Source organism: Neodiprion fabricii, chromosome 7 (genome assembly GCF_021155785.1).
Source record: "Neodiprion fabricii isolate iyNeoFabr1 chromosome 7, iyNeoFabr1.1, whole genome shotgun sequence".
Taxonomy (NCBI): Eukaryota; Metazoa; Arthropoda; class Insecta; order Hymenoptera; family Diprionidae; genus Neodiprion; species Neodiprion fabricii.
In genome coordinates this window covers 5,676,560-5,699,253 of record NC_060245.1, presented here as the reverse complement: position 1 = coordinate 5,699,253, position 22,694 = coordinate 5,676,560, and the positions used below count along the sequence as shown (strand labels likewise).

Here is a 22,694-nt window from a genome sequence, read left to right as displayed (position 1 = left end):
AAAAATAAATTATGCTACAATGGTGACCTTTGCTAGGTGTACCAATAATCTATATGTACACAGGACTGGATAGTTAACATTGCACAAAAATATTAAATCACAATAATTTGCGAATATTGGTCAATATAAGATGTGACTAACATATTCTACAAACAGTCATGGAATGTCACAATTTGACTAGCGTCGACATATCAGTTATAACCGATTACTGCATCATGCAGATAAAAACTATTCCAAAAATGTGCATTTAACAAATGCAACGAACGTAAATTTTCACAAAAATTAAACTAGCCCAATGATATCGTCAATACACCTACTAATGTATATCGGATAACAACAACCAACTCAATTCGATTAACTGTTTTTATAACAATTCCATGGTACTAAAATTCTTGACAAATTGCTTGTATTAGATATTCTTTTTCAGTCAACTTGGTAAAGATTCTTTCTTTTCCTTTATCGAACGCGAATAAACTTTTCCAAATCTTTAACCAGTCTAGCAATTGATATTCCTCCGTGTTTAACTTTTCTTATGACAAGAGTGTTTGACACACCATTGGAATTTAAAAAGAATGAAATTTTCAAGTAAATCAAAATTTTTTCATAATTTTACGCAAAACTTCGTGTTTCAGTATGCCAAAAAAGTACATCAAGAACAACGCTTATAAAAAACGCAACAAAGCAAAGATTCGTGTAGCGTATGGACTTCTGTATTAAAAAATTTGAGATTCGACTAACGCTCGTGTGAAACTTCTGACCACTCAATTTTATTTATCTCGTAAAAGGAGGCTAGATGGAATTTAAAGAATTCACGAGACTGTGTGGGGTAAATAATATAATAAAGTCTGTGATGTTAAGCGTCAGGACTCACTCGAGTTGAGATGGATTATCCGATATGCAGTGTAGAGGTGTAAGTAATAATAATAATCTAAAAAATTCACAAAACTACGATAGTAAAATGGACGAAAATTAAATGAAATAAAATAATGACGTAGAATCACGTGAGCTTAATGTTGTTCAAACCTCTTACGGATTTGTTATTGCTTAGGTATTCAGACTACTGAAAATAGTAAATACTGTCGCTATATGAATATCACTTAAATTGTATAAAAACATTTATTGAGTATGCTTGCAAGTGTGCCTCATAGAATCCAACTATCGTAATCTAGTAAGGTTTCAAATTTCTAAATACATACTTGAAGTACAAAAGGAGGCTTTAAAAATATGCAATGCTTGATCAAAGATCAAGTAATATCCTTCAGCTTCAATTATCGAAATATTAGTGTATACTATTCGTATTAATCAAGGTACTTTACTATTGTGAATTTCCTCCTTTGGATATATCGGGCGATGGTACTTTGTTAAATATCATTAAATTTTGCTCTCGATAAATAATCATTTTTTTATATTAACAAAATAACTTTCCTCAAACATTTGTGAGTTTGTATCGAATACAGTTGACTAGAAAGTTGCACATAAAAGTGTAATAACAACGTTGGATGCTCGCAATAAAATGTACTAAGCACTTAACAGTGTAATTTTAAGATATTCCACGTACTATAATGCACCCGTGAGAAGGTAGCCTTTGCTTTGTATAATAAAAGAAAAAAAAGAAAAAAGAAAAATGTGCCTCTCGATACACAATTGAAAAAGTCTACTCCGCGCGATTAGTTACAGATTAGGTACACAGGCACATGGCATCGCCTGATAGTACAAGAATCTGGGAAATTATTTACGGTAAAATCATTAAAACAATATATATAATCACATTGTAATCTCTCTGACAACAAATGGTCAACATATCAGAAAGCCCAATTAAATCTTCAAGTAGAAGCATGACCATGTTAAATTTTTGTATACACGTAGGAACATCTGATTTTTCTAGAACCCTTTGAACAAGAGACCAAGGTTTCTTAATGACTGTACGATGGGCTACGAGTGGGTGATCGGCTCGAATGAGGACTTGACCAATTGCTCTGTCTACTGCTTTCGGAACTGCTGGGTGAAGATGGTGGCGATGGTGTTGGTCGATGATAAGGAATTGGTCGTTTTCTAGCACTGTAATGAACGTTATTTTATTGATAGTAGTAGAAACGGCAACGACAAATTTGTAGTCAGTTCGCTGCAACATGACGTGTTTTTTTTTATTGACGTTAATTTTTCGTTACAAGCACAGACATGTTATTTTTTTTCATTAAATTTCGAATTTGCCTAATACAAATCGAGCAAAACAATATTAATGCTAACAAATTTGAATTAGTAGTAGTTAATAAACGGAGACATGAACATGTGAGATAATTTTGATTTTAAATATTTGTTAATTCTACATTTTTTCACACGATGGTTCGGTTTAGATCAAGCGGTATTATTCTCATTCTTGGTAAGTTTTCGTGGATAACTGTGATTTAGGAATCTGTGTTTTTAATTTAAGTGTTAGAATTTAGGAACAGAATTTAAACTTTGGTCAGTAACGGTGAATTGTGCACAAAAATACTTTACTCTTAAAAAAGAAGAGCTTTGATGAGTATTTAGATATGGTTGAAATAACACGAATGTATGTATGCATGAACTACAAATATGTAAGTATTCACTATTACAACTCTCTATTACGTCTTTCTCGTCAATAGTAAACATTTATGAAAACGATAACTATAAGAAAATAAAATTACACATGCAATATGGAGTAGCGTTTTCATGCGACATTGAATAACTCAATACAAAGGTGCAAAATAAAATAAACGGTACTTACCTAGTGTTCAATTTTTCATTACGATGCAACAGATGACTTGGAAATTACAAAAGGCTCATGAATCACAACACAAAATGAAGAAACGACTAGGGAGGCTTCACAACTAAACGCGTTTTTTTTTTTTTTTTTATTTGCAATTGATTGATGACGATATATATATATACACACACACATATATATAGATATATGTATATTATATATATATAATACATACATATACATATGTGTGTATGTATGATATAAAAGAAAACTCACTACCAGCCATATTAAATTTACAATAAGTTACGTGAAAAATACACACATGCTACAACTAAAATAAGTGTTCCTCATAACTTTAATAAGCATAATTCTTAGGAAAATGAAAGATATGTCCTGTACAAGATTTTTTTTTTTTTTAAACAAATTTGAATCGGTGCTCAGTTGTGCCAGAGTGGGGATTGAGTTGAAAAGATTAACCGTGTAACGAAATAGATAGTTAAGAATCGCAATAATTACATCGTACATTAAGCTAACACAATAAGGCTTACAGTTACCAGCCGACTCAGTTGTCCTGGTTGTTTGTATTATTTGAACTAGAATGGACTGCGTGTTACAAACTAGGTTTCAAAAAAAAAAAAGAAATAAAAAAAAATTTACTTTTTTTTTATGGTATAAAGAAAAAAAGGAAAAGTAGTGAATTAAGTTATAGTATTTACTTTCTAAATAAATGTAGGAAATTAAAACAATAACTGAAGAGAATCACAACACTATCTTCTATGCTTGTCCCTCGATCTGTTTCTGTTGAATAGAATAAAAACAAAACATTAGATTCAGATAAAACTGATATCAGGATATTTCGGTATATATTTATCTGATACAGTGACATTCACCGATTTCATCTGACTTTCTCATGAATCATCCGAAAGAAAAAGTTCAGTGGAAAAATTCGCAACTGTCATATTTATTGTAATCAGTAACAATGGAAAAACTAGTAGATGACGTTTAGACTATTGAGATGTCATTTTTATTTATTTATATAAGTATTATAAGTATATAGCCTGGTTTCTAAGTAAAAAATATTAGCAATCTATTTGTAGGGAATGCAACACCATTGTTTAAATTTGATAACCGATTTTTCAGCAGGAAACGTCAACGGTTAAAAATTCATGTGTGCCGTCAGAAATTCTGAGAGTGAAAAAGCATAGAAAGAATATTCTTTATTTGCACACAGCCAAATTGGACGTACAATAAAACGAAAAATTTAATCAGTACATTCAAATAGATTTAAAAACGTCGGATTAAACGAGAGAAATTGACTAATTAGTGCCAGGCCTGATTGAACAAAAAAAATGTATTGCATATCAAATACTGTACGCAGTAAATACAGCAAGACCCCATAGGTCAAATAATTGTACCGATTACTGTTACGAATCTGACAATATGGCTTTAATTTTTGCTGCGTTACAGATTAGCAAAGCAGTTGAAGTAAAGAGACACGTTTATGTATAAGTTTCGTTGGAAATATGTAATTGGATGTTGAAATATTTCACACATGATGTGAAATTCCCTGATCGCTTTGGTTCTTAGACTTTTACGAAGACGCCAGAATGCCAAGTTGTTATTTTCATCGGGCACTGTTATTTTCCGCAAATTTGACGAAAAAAGTTTCTGATATATATATATATATATATATATATATATATATATATAATGATGTATATTTCATAATTTTAAAGTCAAAAATGAAGGGGTAACATGTAAACAACGACGTTTTAAAAATTATTAAATAAATAAATAAAAGTGGACGAATCATTGCTACACAAAATAAAAGTGTAATTACGAATTCTAGCTTGGTGCACTGGATATTTATATGCGAAATTTAACTACAAAATTAATCAGTAACGATGGTTAAATATAGCTTACCTGGTGATTCGACGTCTGTCTAAAAAGCTTGGTGAACCATGACGACGTGGAATTGATGGTGATCGAGATCTACTTGATGTTGAGCTGCTGGAACTCGAGTGCGACGACCGGCTCGAACCGCTGCTCGACGATCGAGAAGAACTAGAGTAGCTTCGTCGACTGTGCCTAGGAGAGCTGTGATAACGATAGGAATTTATTGCTAGGTAACAAGGGATATGTACGTTTTGTATTATTTATCGACCTAAGTTGACTGAAAAGTGTGTCAGTTCTTGAAATTTACACATTGACAACCAATTATTCAATTCGATTGGTGTTTGTTTTACTCAAAAGTATATAGATCAAGATTCATTAAAATATATTCATCTTTTTTTCTTTAACTAGAATCAATCAACAGAAGGCATTGCCATTGAAAATAACAGCAACCATTCGATTTTTCTTGGTGACACGTTTTGCGATGCCTACAATATTTCAAAAACAACTTGATCGATTTACTTAAAATTTTGAGAGAGTATTTTTGGATAGTTTATCCTCTTAGCACCAATCTGCTCTGATATTGATAGATTTTACTTTAAGCAAAGCATACCTATTTGAAGAGCGTGAGCTGCTGCGACTGTGACTTCTTTTTGCCTTGTTTCTAGACTCTCTAGAAACAGATCGTGAACGACTCAGGGATTTTTTTGACAAAGAGCGGCTTCTCGATTTTTTCGACAGAGACCTGCTTCTGCTTTTAGACTTCTGCAGATGTGGTGAAACTGATTTCTTTGACCTCTGTGGCGATCTGGAGACCGACCGCTTTGCCCTGGATGACGATCTCAATCTGAAATTGTTTGTTATTATTATTTGAAACACGAACCTGTTTTTAATGAGCTATTTTTAGATTTTAATCGTCTCGATTAATTTTTTGTGTATTAGTAGCTTTGGAAGTATTTACTTGTCAGTATGTAGTTAAATTGTTTACGGCAACGACGAAGGGCTTTTTCACCACTTCAAAAGTATTGAAGTAAAGAATTAATCGTGCTTGAAGTATATTCGTTTGAACTTGGCATTTTCTTTCAGGTAAATTTGATCTAGTATGAAAAACATGACTACGTTTTGTCTAAAACTTGAAATATCTTAAATAAAAAATCATGATGCTGTCCTCACAAACAGATAAATAAAGAAACTATTCGTTCAGAATCAAACCATATTAAATATTTCGGGTATGCGACACGATCCTACTCATCAAACTGTAAAACTCATAAAAGTCCTACGATTTATAGTTGAATCAAGATTTAAAAAATAGAACACAGTACTAAATATGCCACCAATTTGAATATGATAATCGGTGGAACAGTAAGATTACCTTCAACATCTCATGCATGAGAAATGAAATTTATAAACTGAGAATCCATTACATGCTATTGCGGGTTATTAATAACGCAGTAATGTTTTAGAGCTTCAATAATATCTTACACGGCAGATTGATTGCTGGGCGACCTGGACAGGTCCTTCTCTCTGGATGGTGACCTGGAGTACGATCTTGACCGCGATCTAGAATACGACTTGTTTCTAGGCGAAATTTTTCGCAATCTTATCGGAGACCTCGACGGCGATCGAGAGGTAGACATTTTCGTAGAAACGAAACAAGCCGGCGATCTTGTCGTGGAACGAGATATAGACATATTTTTTGGCGAAACGTCCTTAGATTTGTCTGAAATCCGCGAAGGCGATCTGGATAGAGATTTGCCCTTTGACACTGACTTGGATTGAGGCGGTGATTTCGCGGGTTTTGGCGAAATTTTGTTCGATTGTCTAGGCGAGTTGGATATCGATTTACGCCGCACTCTAACCGGCGATACGGAAGTAGAACTTGACCTGGAACTCCTGTGCTTTGATACCGACCTCGATCGGCTATTCTTGGCAAATTTTTCAACAGATTTAGATCTCGATCTCAATCGGGATCTGGACCTTGATCCAGAACGTGAACGGTTTATCTTCTTGACAGGACTTTTTGATCTCGACTTGACTGCTCTTTGGAGGAAATGTGTCGTCAGCGGAGGCGGAGATTCTGTGGGCGACCTCAGTCTTACAGCGGCTTCGGCTCTAGTCAAGGGCAAAGCAGGCGATGGCGATCTACTTGTGGCTGGAGATATCGCATCGGTAGGTTGTACCGGTGAAAAAGATTTAGACCTTTCCTGTAAAGGCCCGATAATTTTATGACCTAATTTTGGCGGTTCCTCCGGTAGCGCGATGTCAAAAACGTTCTCGTCCTTCCTCTCGACTTTTACTTTGATCGGGCTGATTACTTTTCTACCTAAAGATTCTCTGGCTTTGGCAGCCAAGCCTGTTTGCAACTGTTTCAAAGTGTTCAATTCCTTCTGTCTCTCCTCGTCCTCTTGCTTTGGCTCGTCGTCTGCTAGATCTCCTTCGTCTTCGCTCGAAGAGCGTAGACTAACCCTCGGAGTGATGGTTTGAACTTTTCGATTCCGTGAAATCGAGCGTGACTTTTGTTTTTCACTGTCGTTCTTCTTCTGCTCCTTCTTTTTGTCTTCTAAAATATCCTTATAACGTTCGGGGTTCCTACGCACCGGAGAATAACTTAGACTGGATCGACGGGAGCGGCTTCTCGACTTGCTGCGACTCTTGTGATCCTTAGATTTCTCTCTTGTCTCTTTGCCTCGTCGTGGCGACCTTGACCTCCACCGAGATCCTGACCTCCTACGCCTGGGTGGCGACGGTCTTCGCCTGGAACTGTAGCGTTCGTACCTCGATGGACTTCTGCTTCTTGAAATCGAACGTCGTCTTCTGGACCCTGAGAATCGTTGTCTTCTGGGCGAGGGTGACACGTGTCTGTGCCGCGAGTGTCTCCTTGGCGAACGTCGCTCTGTTCTTCCCCTTGACGGCGACCTGTTGCGACGGAAGGGCGAGTTTCTTTGCGCAAACGGTGACTTGTCACGATTTTCTAAACTGACTCTCCTGGCAGGTGATTCTCTGGGCCTCCTAGGTGGAGGTGGAGGGGATTCGTTCCTTGTTCCAGCTCTTCCGATTCTATCTTGCCTCTTCGGTGATTTGTTTCTAGATTCCTTCTGCTTTGGAGAAGTCGAACGGCTCCTGCGCCTGACTCTCTCTTCCGCCTTTTCCTTTTTCAGTTGATTTTGCGCTTCTAACTCTCTCTGTTCTCGCTCTTTTATCCGTTTCTCAAGTTCCTCCAACTCTCTTCTCAAGTATTCTGTTCTTTTGCTAGTACTTTCAGCTTCGTCTACTTTTTGAATTGTTTCCGCCACTTTGTCATGTTTTGAAGATTTTTTTGGGCGCTCTGGAGAGCTGCGAACAATGTAAAAATGATTAATGAACAACATGGCGTGCATTGTAAGAAGTTTACATTATTCTTACAAAAAAGTTATCCAAGATCACTTCGCGAGGCATTATTTTGACGTATAAAAAGTTTCAAACTTTCGTAGAATTATTTGGAAATAGTATTACGTACGACTATTGCTTACCTTTCGGTAGAGCTGTCAGATGACCGATGCTTCTTTTTCGCAGCTAACTTCTTCTTCTAAAAAGAAATAGTTCTCCATTATCAAGAGTCAATTAAGATTAATGGAATGAACACCAATCATGCAGTCATATTTATTCTCCAGTACCGACTATTATTTATTTATTCGAATTGCAACTTAATAATGTTAGATTTCATAATCTGTTTATTGTGATAATATAGTCTGTTTATTCCATGCCGTACGTAAGGAAATTCGTCCACGTCCCATACGTTTGTATATTTTATGTATATTTCTATACATTAAGGATGTTGCCTAGTTAGAAACCGAACGATCTTTCGAATTCGGCGCTCAACAAAACCGTTTCATAAATGGTATTTCGCATTAGAGTACGACAACTAAACATGATGCTCATGTCTGTTAGAATCGGCGAATAAAAAGTAAAGAACCTGTACTTTGTGCAAAAAATTGGGTTTCAATGCATTTATTTTATCCACATCACTTGCCGCATAATTTGTGGTAATCCTAATTTGAAGACGACGAATGGATCTGTGTCGTGGGTTCGATGTAACATTATTAAAAAAAATTTTTTCTTCCCCTAAAGCGGAAAGAATATAATTCAATTGTTGCGATTTCTTTGTTTTTCTAAGACTCCGATATGATTTTTAAATTCAGGTAGAATCATAACATAAAATCGTACATAATCTTAAAAGTAAAACAAAGAAATTGTTTGTGAACAATTGTAAATAAAGAAACGAGAAGGCTATGATGGAGCATCTGCGCGAGCTTAAATCGTTCAAGATCTAGGCAACGCCCTTAATCCTGTTAGAACTATAGGTAAAGAAAAATAAAAATGAAATAGCTACTCAAGTAATTCAATGGTTTCAATTCGCATCTTTCAATTTCCCATTTTTTTTTCCCTCTTGTTTGGACTATCGATATTTGCAGAATAGAGTCCATAAAAAGGATAAATAATCCGGAGAGAATATTTTGTTTTCTTTTTTCTAACAAGGAATAAACAATGTTTTATGGCAGAAGCTTCGAACTATAGTGTTGGTGCTTGACACAAAACAAGTGAACATACAACAGTCGTAAATTCATACGAATGTAGATTACGAATAATTATTATTACATTGAGTAGCGGCATATCAGGTACTCACTCAGGGAATGCCTCCTGTCAAATGGCGCTGATAATTACAAACAATACTGAGATTTACACTTTGAAATAATGATTTGGTAACTTCAAAATCAAGATTAAACCTTGTTTGTTTTTTGTTTTTTTTTGGCTTCTTTTTTTTGCAATAAACAAGTAATGAGTTTCCATGCTAATCAAGAAAGAATGCAAATTTTGATTACTTTAATGTTTACTTGTGTTGACTTATGTTTCGTATAACAGAAAAACACAAACAAAAACACAAATATATGTTGCATGCACCCGATTCTCGTGCCAAGGTCAAATTTCTAGTTGGTACTAGTTTTTTTCTCTCGCTCTCTCTCTCTCTCGCTTTCTTTTTTATTTTCTTCTTCTTTTTTTCATATCAAAGTAACTATTCCCTACCTCACGCTTATCTTTCCCATCTGATTTAGACCTCTTCTTCTTTTTCTTCTTCTTCTTTTTAGATTCATTGTCCGAGGAGCTGCAAAACAACGACAATTAAATCTCACTGCTTTCTTCAATATCCTTCTTTTAAATCTGTTTTCCAGTTCAGCATTTTCAAAAGGGCTGATCGTGAGTAATCAACCCTCCACATTCAATGGAGTAAGTTTTCCACATGTTCTGAGTGCATGCGAGGAGGCTACCCACGCCTGTCGTCAAAGGTCTCGAATCAGACTGCTCTCTGTGTCTAATGAGTCGTCGCTGAGTGTAGAACGAACTTGCACTTCGGACCCTGATTATAATATTTTAAAACTACTTGACAATTGTCCTTACGTACTAAGACAGAGCGAAAGTTTTATTTGGCTTGTCACGGTCAGTCGTAGATCCATTCGAGTTCTTCCAAATTTATCGGTTCAAACGTATGGATTTAAAATTGTGCAGTTAAAGCGATTTCTCATACATTTATAAAACGTAAAGCTACATCAATGGCAAACTTATCAACATCTGTTTACGGGTTTCTGGGAATATAGTTTTAAATATCAAGACATATATAATTAACGGATGAATGAATTGATTAAGCCAGTGAATCGAAAAGTGTGTAAATGAGTTATTATAGCAACAATATGTATTTACAAAAAGTTTTTCAATTTAGTTACCTGCTATCATCTGAATCTTCGCTTGAAGAATCGCTGTCCGATGACGAGACTTCTATTTTTTTATGTTTCTTCTCCTTCTTCTTTTTCTTAGCTTTCTCCTTCTTTTTGTTCGCCTTCGGGGACTCGGACCTAGGAGATTCCAAAATTGTTAATCATTTACGAAAGGTGAAATGTTTTATAATTCAAACAAATGATTTGGATGAAGGTATATTTTCTTTTTCGTATAACAAATTTCTTGGAGTGGTCGACTTCCGTCGTTCTTCTTCTCGACAAGTGCATACCTTGTGCTAATATAAAAAAGCTGTATTACATTATATATAACATAGCATGAAAAAAATTTTGTGACGGATGTGATCAAAGTATTCGAATTCGGCCATTGCGATTCTCAAGTTCCACAAATAAATAGCACGTTTAAATCGTTTGTAATTCGTTGCGAAGTAGATGTGGATAATTATGGCTTTTCTTTTCGACGCTACAGTATTAGTTATAATAATATGTTCGCAGTCCAATTAAATGGTACAAGCAAAGAAAAATGCAATGATCGTTTGAAACATCAGTATACTGCTAATAAGTAACTTGAAAGGATTGGTCAGTAATTTCATCGAGATGTAAAATCGAGAACAAACCATATCTTTCAATCGAATTGATGTAAGAGACATAATGTAATACAGAAAATTTGAGGAGTATTGATATAAATATGGGATTAGCATTACCTTGATAACCATCGATAGGGACGGACTTGTCAGAAAAAAATAGAGAGATGACATTAACAACAAGCTTCATTGGTAGATAACAACATCAACAAACAGATAATAAAAATGCACTCTTTCGCAATAAATATTGCACTGTGATTAAACTATAGAAAGAGTCAAATCTGATCAAAAGTAAATGTCTGCTCGATCTTTGTATTTGATACTTTCATTTATACATATTTGCATCGAGCCAGAAAAAAGAAAGAAAAAAGGAAAAACCTGTTCGTTAAACGAAACAACGACAAGTTTATTATCAAAAAAAAGGATGGAAAAACATTCTAAATGATAAATGATATTGATCATATCGAAATTTCTCAAGAGGACATGAAAAAAGGTTCAATTTTAAATCCCACTTATGTAAAGAGACACATTTTTTGTATTCTGTTTTTTTTTTTTTTACCTCTAGACTTATTAAAAGTTTGTTACCAAGAGGTGAAAATGTGAAATATAGCAAACATTTACTCTGAAAAATTGAGAAGATACTTGCAGCGCATCATTGAAGAAAATAATGTTACCTTGGGTAATAATGCATAAAACTAATATATATTATATAACACACACACACACATATATATATATATATTTTTTCTATATATATATATATATATATATCGTATTGTTTCGACGTTATAAGTATGAAATATATTAGGCAGTCTGAAAGTCTGAGGGTTTTGGAAATTAGACGCGACGGGCACACTTACCTACTGAGCCTACTAGGTAGGCACTCAGTCCTCCTCAGTTCTGTTTGAAACAGAGAAACGTGTACGGGGCATGAAATAGTAGGCGGTTTATGAGTCAGTATAAAACATCAGATGTGTAGTAAGCGAATGAACGAGTGCGAAAAGTGATAAATGAACATTTCGGGGGAAACAAGGACACTACTGGGGAAGGATGCCAGCCCAGAAGCCTCGACTTGATTAGATTCCTGCTGCTGATGTGAGAAAAATCGTTTAGTTAATTACAAACTTTCGATTAAATATTATTCAACGAATCAGAGATTTGCAATTATATTAGAATACATAAAAACTTTTTGATTGAAATTTAGAAAGTGCAAGTGAATTATACAATCAAAAATTCACAACGATTGAAAAGAAAAACACGGCGTCAAACTTGAATAACGTATAAGTCATTTATAAATTATCGATGCGCAATGTAAGATAGGGAGAGTGAGAGAGAGAGAGATAGAGAAGCAAAATGTCAGCAGGAATCCTAACAAGTCTAGCCTTCGTCGACTCGTGCACCATTATGATTGAACATACCTGTCCCGTTTGTGCTTTTTTCCCTTCTTCTTCTTGGAGTTACTTCTAGAACGTTTTCTCTTACGTTTCTTTTCGGGCACTGTTGTAGCAGCGATTGGATCAGGACTCGGTGTTCTTACAAATTCGTAGACTTTATTCGCAGCTGCTCTCGCTTCGGCTTCGCGTGCGTGTCTTTCGGGATCCAGGCTGCTTCCCTCTACGAAAAATTCTGAGATACCGAACGCCTCGCGTAATTTTGCATTCTTCTCTTGTTGAGCCTCAGCTATCTGGTGTGTTTCTCGCACGCTGTAAAATAAGCGTAACAACAATTTATCACACAAATGTAATCGGTTGAGAAAATAACAGATTTTGATTTATAAAAACTTATTGTTACTGACGTCGTAAAAATTGAATAGAAAAGCATGAGTCATTTTTCTACATGCTAAAAATGGGATTGCTGTTTTTTTTTTTTTTTTACAGTCCAGCCTTTAGGTTTTAACCATGTTCGAAATTAAATTTAAAGGTAGATCATTTTAGATAGTAGTAATAATATCACTTCCAATAAAAAAAACCCAAATCACGATTGGTTGGTACGGAGTGAAATTTTTCTTCTTGTTTTGATCAAAGTACAATAAATCGAGATAATTTTTTGTTTTCAAACTTCTTTTCCCATAAGCAGCAATTTATCAGTTATTACTTAGAACATGCTTCACTGTGTATCAACATTTCAACAATTCGCTCAACTTATAAATTAGTCAAAACTTTTCACATCACTTCCTGCAATAATTTCAATTATACCTGGTACATCACTTTTTATACAAATTTATTGCATCCAGCCTTACAAATTAACATTAAATGATTCGTAAATTTTCGAACAAACATGACGAGTCTGGAAGAAAAAAAATTTTCCTCCAAATACTAAATAATAAAAAAATGAGGAGCGTTGCAAAATGAACACATACCGTTTTGGCAATTTAACAGTCATCATAAAGTTTTGTCAATACAAATCGACATCACCGATCGCAGAATTTCCCTACAAGATTTTTAGTAGACAAATAATGAAACGAAAAAACGAAAAAAAAGTATCAATATTACGCGACGATAATTGTATATCTGTACACGATGCAATTATAGCTGTTTATACATAATTTCTTTCAACTCTTGGATGTTAGAAAATTAAGAATAGAGTTCGATAAGAGTAGGTAACGGAGTGACATAATACTGGAGCTGCTGTCGAGCGAACGAAGCGAGCCACCCCCTGATATTCGAAAAGTAGAAGAGGGGAGGATGGATGGAGGATGGAGGATGGATGGATGGATGGATAGAAGGATGGAGGGAGATACGGTGGTGAGCGGTGAGCGGGACGGAGAGAAATCACCCTCACACATCTAACTGCACGACTTTTCCCCAGATCAATACATGCCAGCTGTCCCCTTTGCACTTAATTATTACCGGTATGATTATTAATCCCGCGTGCACCTTTGCACGCATAGTATGGAGGTTGCACTTTGTTTGCCACGTTTAGAAAACTCCGTGAAAATGAGGTTATTCGTTGGAACAAAATGATAAGGCTGAAGTTAGATCATATTGAAGTTATTTAGTAACTTTGTCTTAACGATTCATGACGAGCATAAACCGTTATTTCGCGATTTTCGAATTGTCTGAAATTTAGTAAACCGTAATAAGACAAAACACACTCGTACTTCCAAATCTTAGTTGTTTCAAAATTATAGTAAAGTTAAGAAAATAGTAATTATTCCTCCAATGTTTCCTTACGACAAAGTTACTAACTTCAACCTCGTGTCAACCTCGTGAAGTTAGATCATATCGAAGTTAGGAACGTTGTAAGGAAACATTGGAGGAATAATCAATATTTTCTTAAAATTACTATGATTTTTAAGGAACTAAGATTTCGAAATATGAGTGTTATTTGTTTTATTACGGTTTAGTTACGATAACGTTACTAGTTTCAATTTCGTGAAGTTAGATCATATTAAAGTTAGTAACATTATCGTAACGATTCATGATTAAGGAAAACCGTTATTTCACGATTTTGGAATTGTCTGAAATTCAGTAAACCGTAATAAAAAAATAACACACTCGTATTTCGAAATCTTGGTTCCTTGAACATCACTGTAAAGTTACGAAAATAGTGATTTTTCCCGCAATGTTTCGTTACGATAACGTTACCAATTTTAATCTCGGTGAAGTTAGATCATATTTATCGCCGTTTTCTTCATATGAGAAGAAAGATTATACACTTTTGGACAATGAAATAAAATATTCAACCAAGTTAAGTTTTGTATGTTAAATAAAAAAGGGGTAAACGAGATATTTTAAATAAAATCAGAATTTTTACCAACATAAGACAGTGAAAAAAATTGCCGGATTTGCAGAAATCTTATAAAACTTAAATAAACTTTTCTCTGACTGATTTGAAAACAAAAGGTTTAGATGGAGCTGCACCGATTAATTGCTCTTTCATTGCTTGATTATAAGAACGATATTTGTATTTACCAAATAACGATACTTTCCCGATTGACGAAAAAATAGACGCTGAATAAATAAATTGAGCCGATTTTCCTGATTTCCCAGTTACAAGATTGACACTCTGAAGTTGCATAGCGCATAAAGAAATATCTATTGTAAAATAGTCATGCCCAAACAAACGTAAACTTTGCAAATAAAACAATATTTTCTATCTCATAAGAATTTTGAAAAGGAATAATTTGAAACAAAAGATAACACAGTTTAGAATGCAGTATCTGAAACGACTGAGAATGGTTATGAGATTTCAATCTTTTAATGTGTTTTTTTTATGTCAGAAACGCGTAATTCAAGAACATGATACGTGAAATTCGTAGATAGGCTTCCAACCACAATTAAAAGAATAAGTATTCATTGCTGGAAATAAACTGAGCCATCAATATCAAATTATAATAATATAGTAATATTATTGAAACTGTGAATTTCGACAAAATAAACTTGGTCATAACGTTAAAAAGATCACATTATTCTATCATTTTTTTTTACTACAAAATGTGTTTCGATAAGCCTATGAGGACACGAGTTAGATCACTCGATCCTTTCGTTCGTCAATAAAATCTGTACAAAAGAGATTAATTTTTTATGATCGCTTAATTGGATGAAAGACAAGTGCAGTTATTATACGATTGTTAAAGTTACCAATGATATGTAAGAAAAAATACATTATAACTAGCCGAAGTAGATTTCTGACAATTTACAGGGTAGGTATTCATTTAGATACAAACAAAACAGCCACATCATTCGTTAAACTCGGATTAATAATTCGAATTTGACGATAAAATAGCATATTATGTTACTAGTGCGCAAAGTGCGTGATTTCCGATGAGTGTGAAGTTTGCAGCGTGAGCCGTAAAAGCGAGGGCTCACGCGCGTCAGATTTGGCCGATCCGCACGTGTGTCACAGGGTATTTTTTCCAACACCTGTGAAGTGAAGTTTAATTTAAACAGCAAACAAAAAGTAAGCTGATCATTTTTTTTAAATGGATCATGCACAATTCAGATGTCCACAGACATGGCCTCCGCTTCATGAAACCTAACCTAAACGCGCAACTTCATATTAAACTCGGGCCAATGACGTCACTGGCGGTGCGTAAGATTAAATGATCGGAAAGTGTGCATGCGCCAAGAAAGCCCTAGTGTGTAAAATCGAACGTTTTAGATGTGAGCATGCTCCAACATCGTTCGTTACCTCATTGTTCGAAAATCAGACTTTCCAATCTAATGTGGGAAAAAATATTTCATACTCGGAACGGTAAAAGTGGTTGAACTCGGGTGTTTTCAATCGGATTCCAAGGTTTTTTGGCTCGTTTTCTTCGCTGAACACATCCCGACAATGTTTTATATCGCATAAGTGATACGGCTAACAATTTGCAGGAATAATCACCTCACAACTGACCGCACGCTGCTGCGGCGCTCGGCCAACAGATGAAGCTGAATATCGCGCAGCGTACGCTGACAACAACAGCAGTGCTGTTTTGTCCGCTGCTGAGCTGCTTTTCTGTTAGCTGCCGCTGTGATTTGCTTGGCGGCTTGCAATTTCCTGCGCCTCGATCGTTTCAGCGGTTTCTGTCGATCGAGGAAGAAGTTTCCCTTCCACAATCGCTCAAAGAAAGCTCTACCGTCGGCCGGACCGCGGCCTCTGGCCGTTTTCACACGAAATGGCGAAGACATCGTCATCGAGGAAACAGTTTTAACTACAAACTTTGAACGTCACACAATCCAAAACCCCCCCAATCACTTTTCATTAATATTAATCGCGTATAGCGTGAAAAAATAATTTGATAATTATAGCAAATCAGATATATAGCGGTCCTTGTCATACTTGTATTTCTTGTAATCAAGCCTTGGAAGGTAGGAATTATTACTTTGTGGCCCAAAAATCCGTTGGAAATGATATGTGCAGCACTGATCCAATATTTGTTTATTTTTTGTTAATTAATAAATGCGCAATTAACGATTATCAATTTTCCTTGTACCGAAGGTACGATTTTTCATCTGTCTTGCGCTAAATCGATCGTTAATTGGGATTGCGGAGGCAACGTTTTCCGTATGCTAATCCTGAGGGGGGGCAATCAAGATTCCTCCTGGAGTGCTTTAATCCCCAACCAACGAGAACACTTGCAGGGAATGGTAGGCATTATAGAAAGAGAGGCGCGGTGAATTCTGAGAGGGAAATGTAATAGCTTCCTCCCAACTTCCTCCATGCCACTTCATCTTTTGTTACCTCGAGCTTCTGCTTTTTTTAACTACAAACACCAATCTCTTTTACAACATCAAAGAGGAGGCAGAATATCTTTTCATCGCGAAGGGTAAATTTTTACGATCAATCGTATATCTTTCTGAATTTTAACTCCGATTCTGTATCAATTTTTATTTCGTAATTCTTTATTCACTCCCGTCTGCGGTTTTGGCTTTTGTCCAAATTATTCCTACTGTTACACGTCTACTTATTGTTATTCACTGTTATTGTTACTGCTACTGATGTTACTATTATCATTATTATATTAATAAACTTGGAATATCAAATCTTATTTTAAAGATTTAAGGAAGACTTTGGATTCAGGCACACTATTATAAATTTTAAATAATCTTTCTTTTAAATTAGCACAGACATTTTATGACGATTATTAATTTCACGTAAGGAAAAAATTATAAACAATCATTTTTTTCTCCGTTGACTAACGATCGGCAATATTTTTGTATTTCGATTACCGTAGATTGTTATTATAATATACACACCCATCACTTCAAGTTACAATTAATACAGACGATGTTAAAAAAATATTATTCATATTCTTTTTATTAAGTTTATAATTTTTAGTGGAGACACATGGATTTTATTTATTAACACGAGATTTTACTCTGCAGAATGAATGGAAGAACCGCCCTGACAATATCTCACAACGACTCGCGGGATAATATTCGGACAAAAAGTACAGTTTACTTACAGTTCATCGTCAATATCCAACACAAATCATCGTCTATTATATGATTTGTCCAATTTTGTCGCGTTATATTTTTTCCTCAGTCTGCTTTTCTTGTGCAGAAACCGTTCTCGATTTGTCTGATTAAAAAATATTGTGCTGTAATTTATATAAATTACGTACAAAGGTGAACTCGATTTTTGTTTGTTTTAATAATCTGATAAATTTACTGATTTTCTTATCGTTGTTATACGAGTATTGTTGTTGTTTTTATGATTACTGTTACTGTTATTATTGTTATTTTACTTCAAGAGGTCGTTACACTTGTGTTTAAATTAAACCTAATATATTATATTAGATTATATATATATGTGTGTGTGTATATAGAAATTACGAACTAGTGGAAGACTTTTGTGATTTTATAAATAAATTTTAATTAATATCTACACCGTAAGCTACATATTTTATTTATTTATTTCCGAATACTCTGCGCTGCAGATTCGCAGCCCGGCTACGCGAAGCCTGACGATACGTCGGTTCATTTCCAAACTGATATCTGCACCGGGATGCTGACTGAGAGAATCTCTCTCTCTCCTCTCTCTCTGTCTCTCTCGCTTCCCTATTGCTGGCGAAAAGGGCGCCGGCGCCATAGCAAGTCGATATTACGGGGAGGCGAATCGGGGGTGAGATTTATACGTTTTACGCTCTCGGAGGTATGGTTTGCGTTATAACGCACCGTGAAACTAACCCTAAGCCTACGGGTAGATATTACATTACACCGCCCGTTACCTCGGATTGATATCCCAAATGTTGTATTTTCAGCTACACAATTTCGATAATTTTCCTACAATGGAATTTATTTATTGGAGCGAAAAATATCCATCGAGTCTGTACTTTACGATCGGTGGATAAGTTTATTTCGCGTAAAATCGACAGGCTACAAGTGACTGTACTAATCGGTTTGTCGACCGTAATACAAATTTCAACATCGCGCGCTTTTCACGAGATTTTAGAGAATCCAAATGATTTCTATAAATTTCATAGTATTTCAGGGAATTCGTGTGATTTCAGAGATTACCGGAATTTCAATGATTTCAAGCGATTTCGGGGATTTCACGTGATTCCAGTCTTCCAAAATTTCAGCGATTTCAAGGTTTTCACGAGATTCCAGAGAGTTCCAAAATTTCAGCGATTTCAGGGATTTCACGTGATTCCAGAAACTTCCGAAATTTTAGCAATTTCAAACGATTTCGGGGATTTGACGCGATTCCAGACTTTCGAAATTTCAATGAATACAAACGATTTCGAAGGATTTCAGGTATTTTACGTAGTTTGAAAACCTTCAGATATATCGGAGATCGCAAATGATTTCAGATTGAAAGGATTTAAAAAATGTCTTAATACTTCAGGGATGTCAAGCGATTCCGAAGATTTCAGATGAATTTACAAGATTTAATACAGGATTTCGAATGATTTCTTAATATTTCATAAGTTACCGGGATTTCGCATGTTTTCAAAGATATTAAGAGTTTTCGAACGATTTCACTAAGTTTCATAAAATATCATCAATTTGAAAAAAAAAAATTCACAGATCTTCAGGGATTTCACATGATTTCAAGGATTTTGGATAATGTCAAAAGGTTCTATAGAGATTTTATCGGATTTCATATCGCTTCACGAAATTTCAGGGAGCATATTAGAGATTTCAAATGATTTCGTACTATTTGTACACTGTATTGATGATTCTTATAGTTCAGACATGAGTGACAATCGTCCAATCGTTCGAAATTCAAAAAGATCGGTTAGGGAGTTAATCTTTTAAAAAGCGGGAATTTTAATGGGGTTTTCCGCTGCATTTATAACTGGTGTTCCAATAATTCTTGCGCAAATGTGTCTTCATGCAGGAAGAGCTTAAACATTATTCGCAAGGTTCAAGTTCTAAAACGAACTGCACCAGAGCTTGTATAAAACAATTTTGATCGGCAAGTGTTAATAATTTTACGATTTTACAAATCAATATTGACTTCAAAATAAAAAAACTTCCCAAGTCTAAGATTCGTTTTTACAATTTTTTTACTCTTCGGGTAGATGATCTGGGATCAGACCAGACCGTTAAAAAGGAGGAACCGATGTCTTTTCAATAGCAGCTTGTTGATATCACGCAGTAACCTGAACGCTGCGTTATGTAGAAAATCCTGGAATATTGCTTCCCCCCCTCCCAAAAATAGGTTTCCCCAATGTGATTCGACGCTGTGTGGAAATCCGATCGATATGTAAGGCTTATGTAGTCAACATTGGAAGAATATGGTTTATATTGAAAACTTTTTTTCTTTTCAGTCTTCAAATGTTGTGTAAAAAATATGAGTATTTTGGCATTTCGATTTAAACTCGATATTTTGAGTGCCAAGTGACACAGAATTTGTGAAAAACAAACGAATATGACCAATTAAAATTTCAAGTCTCTAATTGTAATTCAATTTTACTTGTATCTAGTGTAAACTGACACTTATACCACGGTAAAAAATCTTTATCCTTAATCATATATCTCATAAATTTTATTTTTGTACTTCTATTGAGCATTCAGTTTATAAAATTTGTTCCAAAAAAAGTAACCGTTAGTTTGTTGACGGTGAATAGTAATCAAATGCTAAAATAGTACGAAATAGTTTTGTTTTTCAATTTGCGTTAAAACCTATAGACGTGTTAAGTATGTGGAAAATATCGGGATGATGAAATTTTCATCATGCTTCAAGCAACGGTTCAAGAATGATTCATACAGTGATAGATAAACTTACAATGCATATATAGATCATACTCACTTAATGCGGCCGAATTCGTCACGAGGAACGCTGGGCTGGACATCGCTGCCCATTAACATAGAGCGATATGATTCGATCTTCTCGCCGACCTCCTCGCTAGTAAATCTGTAATAGAAATAGTTTTCTAAATTCTGACGTGACTCGAAAGTCACAGTCTCAGTTGTGCTCCAAATAGAAAAAAATGTTGGGTTTCGAGTAAAATGTTTGAAATTGTTCAAAAGTATTGATATGACATAAAGGCGGTCTTAAAATTATAACTTGTTTTTCATCCATTCTTCAGGCATTCCATGACAATGAGTCAATTTTTATCGTAAACATTTTATGACAAGAATAGAGTATGAATCCGGAAATCAACTCATGATTTCATCAACGACAATCTCAGTTAATTAAAAATTACAAATACATGAAATTATGTTAGTTCCGAGCTAGCTAAATTAAAACTCACCCTTGATCCTCGAGAATGTCGGCAAATTCAGCGCACTTGACTTCGATCTTGCGCTTCCGTTCATGATCCAAGATTTCTTTGTTAGGTTGTTTGTTGAGCTGATCCAACTTCTGGAGTTCCTCTTCAGTTTTATACGAAACCTTGTCTTTAGTCTTACGGACTATTGCCCAATTTCGTTGCACGTGCCCGTTGGTTCCTGAACCTCGGGGCGTTTGCAATCCGATACCGTTATACATGTTGCTCTATGCCTGGAAAAATTGAAATCACTGATAAATCAATTTACCAATATTTGTGTTTGTTTAGTATCAGCTTAGTTGAGGTCAAGTTTAAACACCATTATTCGAGAATGTGTATCAAACAAAGTAACCAACAAGTTGATAAAGATTAGCCGAATCTGATGAATGAGTAAACATTGAATTGAATGAAAAGGAATCGAATATTTTATCGGCATTGCCGAAGCACAGTTCCATATTCTAGTCGATAATCCCTCTTAAAATTTATTTATACTTAATGGCCCTGCATTGACTCATATCCAAACATATAATCAATGTTGGTAAACATGCTATGTATTCTTACAGGTTTACACGTAATTTTAATTCATTTCGATATGTAATTTCAAATGAGGATGATTTGGAAAATGCTATGAAATAATATGCAGATCCAATACAACTGGAACTTGTTCATACGGATATTAGTGTATTTTTTATTCTTGCAGGAAAACAATCCATCAACAGTACAGTCCATGAGAAATAACTTTAGCAGAATGAATTTATTGTTGTGATTCATGTATGTAAATAAAAAGTACATAGCGACGGGTGGGTGGCTGGAATGAGTACTTTGTCACAGAAAACTGCTAGCTCAAGCCAGTATGTACATAATATACTTCGTGTGCACAAGTAATTTAATAGTGTATGAGGATTAATGGTACTGTAAGTTACTGGATTTTGTTCTTAAAATTGGGTATCATGAATCAAACATCACTTGAGTGGTTAGTTGTACAGGGTGTGCAATATGTGTAGAAACTAAATAATACACGGGATGAAAGTAATTTCAATGAAATGAAGATGTACAAGGGTGTATGTAAAACAGGCGGCAAAAGTGGGCGCTACGGTTAGCCAAGTTAAGGTTAGAATTAGCCAAGTAGCGCATCGATTTATCGATCCGGCAAATATACTGGGCCAAATATGTGAAATGGTGATAAAATTACACTACGAGATTACTTACGTCGGCTGTGTCACTGCTTCATTGTTATTGTTATGTTATAACAACACTGGACGACGAACTGAATATCGTTCAATTGATGAAATTTAATTACGGAAAACACAAGTACGACCTGCAATCGTTGCCATTTTGTAATACAACTTTCTGATTTCACCGCGATGTGGAGCTACGATCGTAAAATCGTTCAGAAACTATATCACGTGACTTGAGGTCTAGTTCACAAGCATCTGTTTTTCACGAGTTTAAAAGTTTTTACGGTTTTTTACGGTTTTTTACGGTTTTTACGGTTAGTTAGGTTAGATTTGGCGAAATGGGTCTTCACGCCAATCAAATTTATATAGAAAGAATAAAAGGATGAATCCCGGACCTGA

At 35.1% G+C, this 22,694-nt stretch overlaps 1 protein-coding gene across 4 annotated transcripts; it reads right to left on the bottom strand.

The window, feature by feature from the left end:
* Positions 1–691: 691 nt before the first annotated feature.
* On the bottom strand, positions 692–22,537 carry LOC124186887 (serine/arginine repetitive matrix protein 2). 4 transcript variants are annotated; one of them, XM_046578976.1, is made up of 11 exons: positions 22,327–22,537; positions 21,103–21,350; positions 20,658–20,762; positions 12,389–12,673; positions 10,378–10,506; positions 9,683–9,761; positions 8,131–8,186; positions 6,104–7,954; positions 5,235–5,468; positions 4,652–4,825; positions 692–2,058 (listed from the first exon to the last, which is right to left on the bottom strand). In XM_046578976.1, exons 2-11 carry the CDS (start codon positions 21,336–21,338, stop codon positions 1,914–1,916), a joined length of 3,294 nt encoding a protein of 1,097 aa, XP_046434932.1. In that variant the 5' UTR covers positions 21,339–21,350; positions 22,327–22,537; the 3' UTR covers positions 692–1,913. The 4 variants fall into 4 exon arrangements, with proteins under 4 accessions (XP_046434932.1, XP_046434933.1, XP_046434935.1 ...); XM_046578978.1 differs by lacking the exon at positions 692–2,058 and adding an exon at positions 3,058–3,526 and having other exon boundaries at positions 22,327–22,532; XM_046578977.1 differs by lacking the exons at positions 20,658–20,762; positions 21,103–21,350; positions 22,327–22,537 and adding an exon at positions 16,299–16,617.
* Positions 22,538–22,694: the final 157 nt, after the last annotated feature.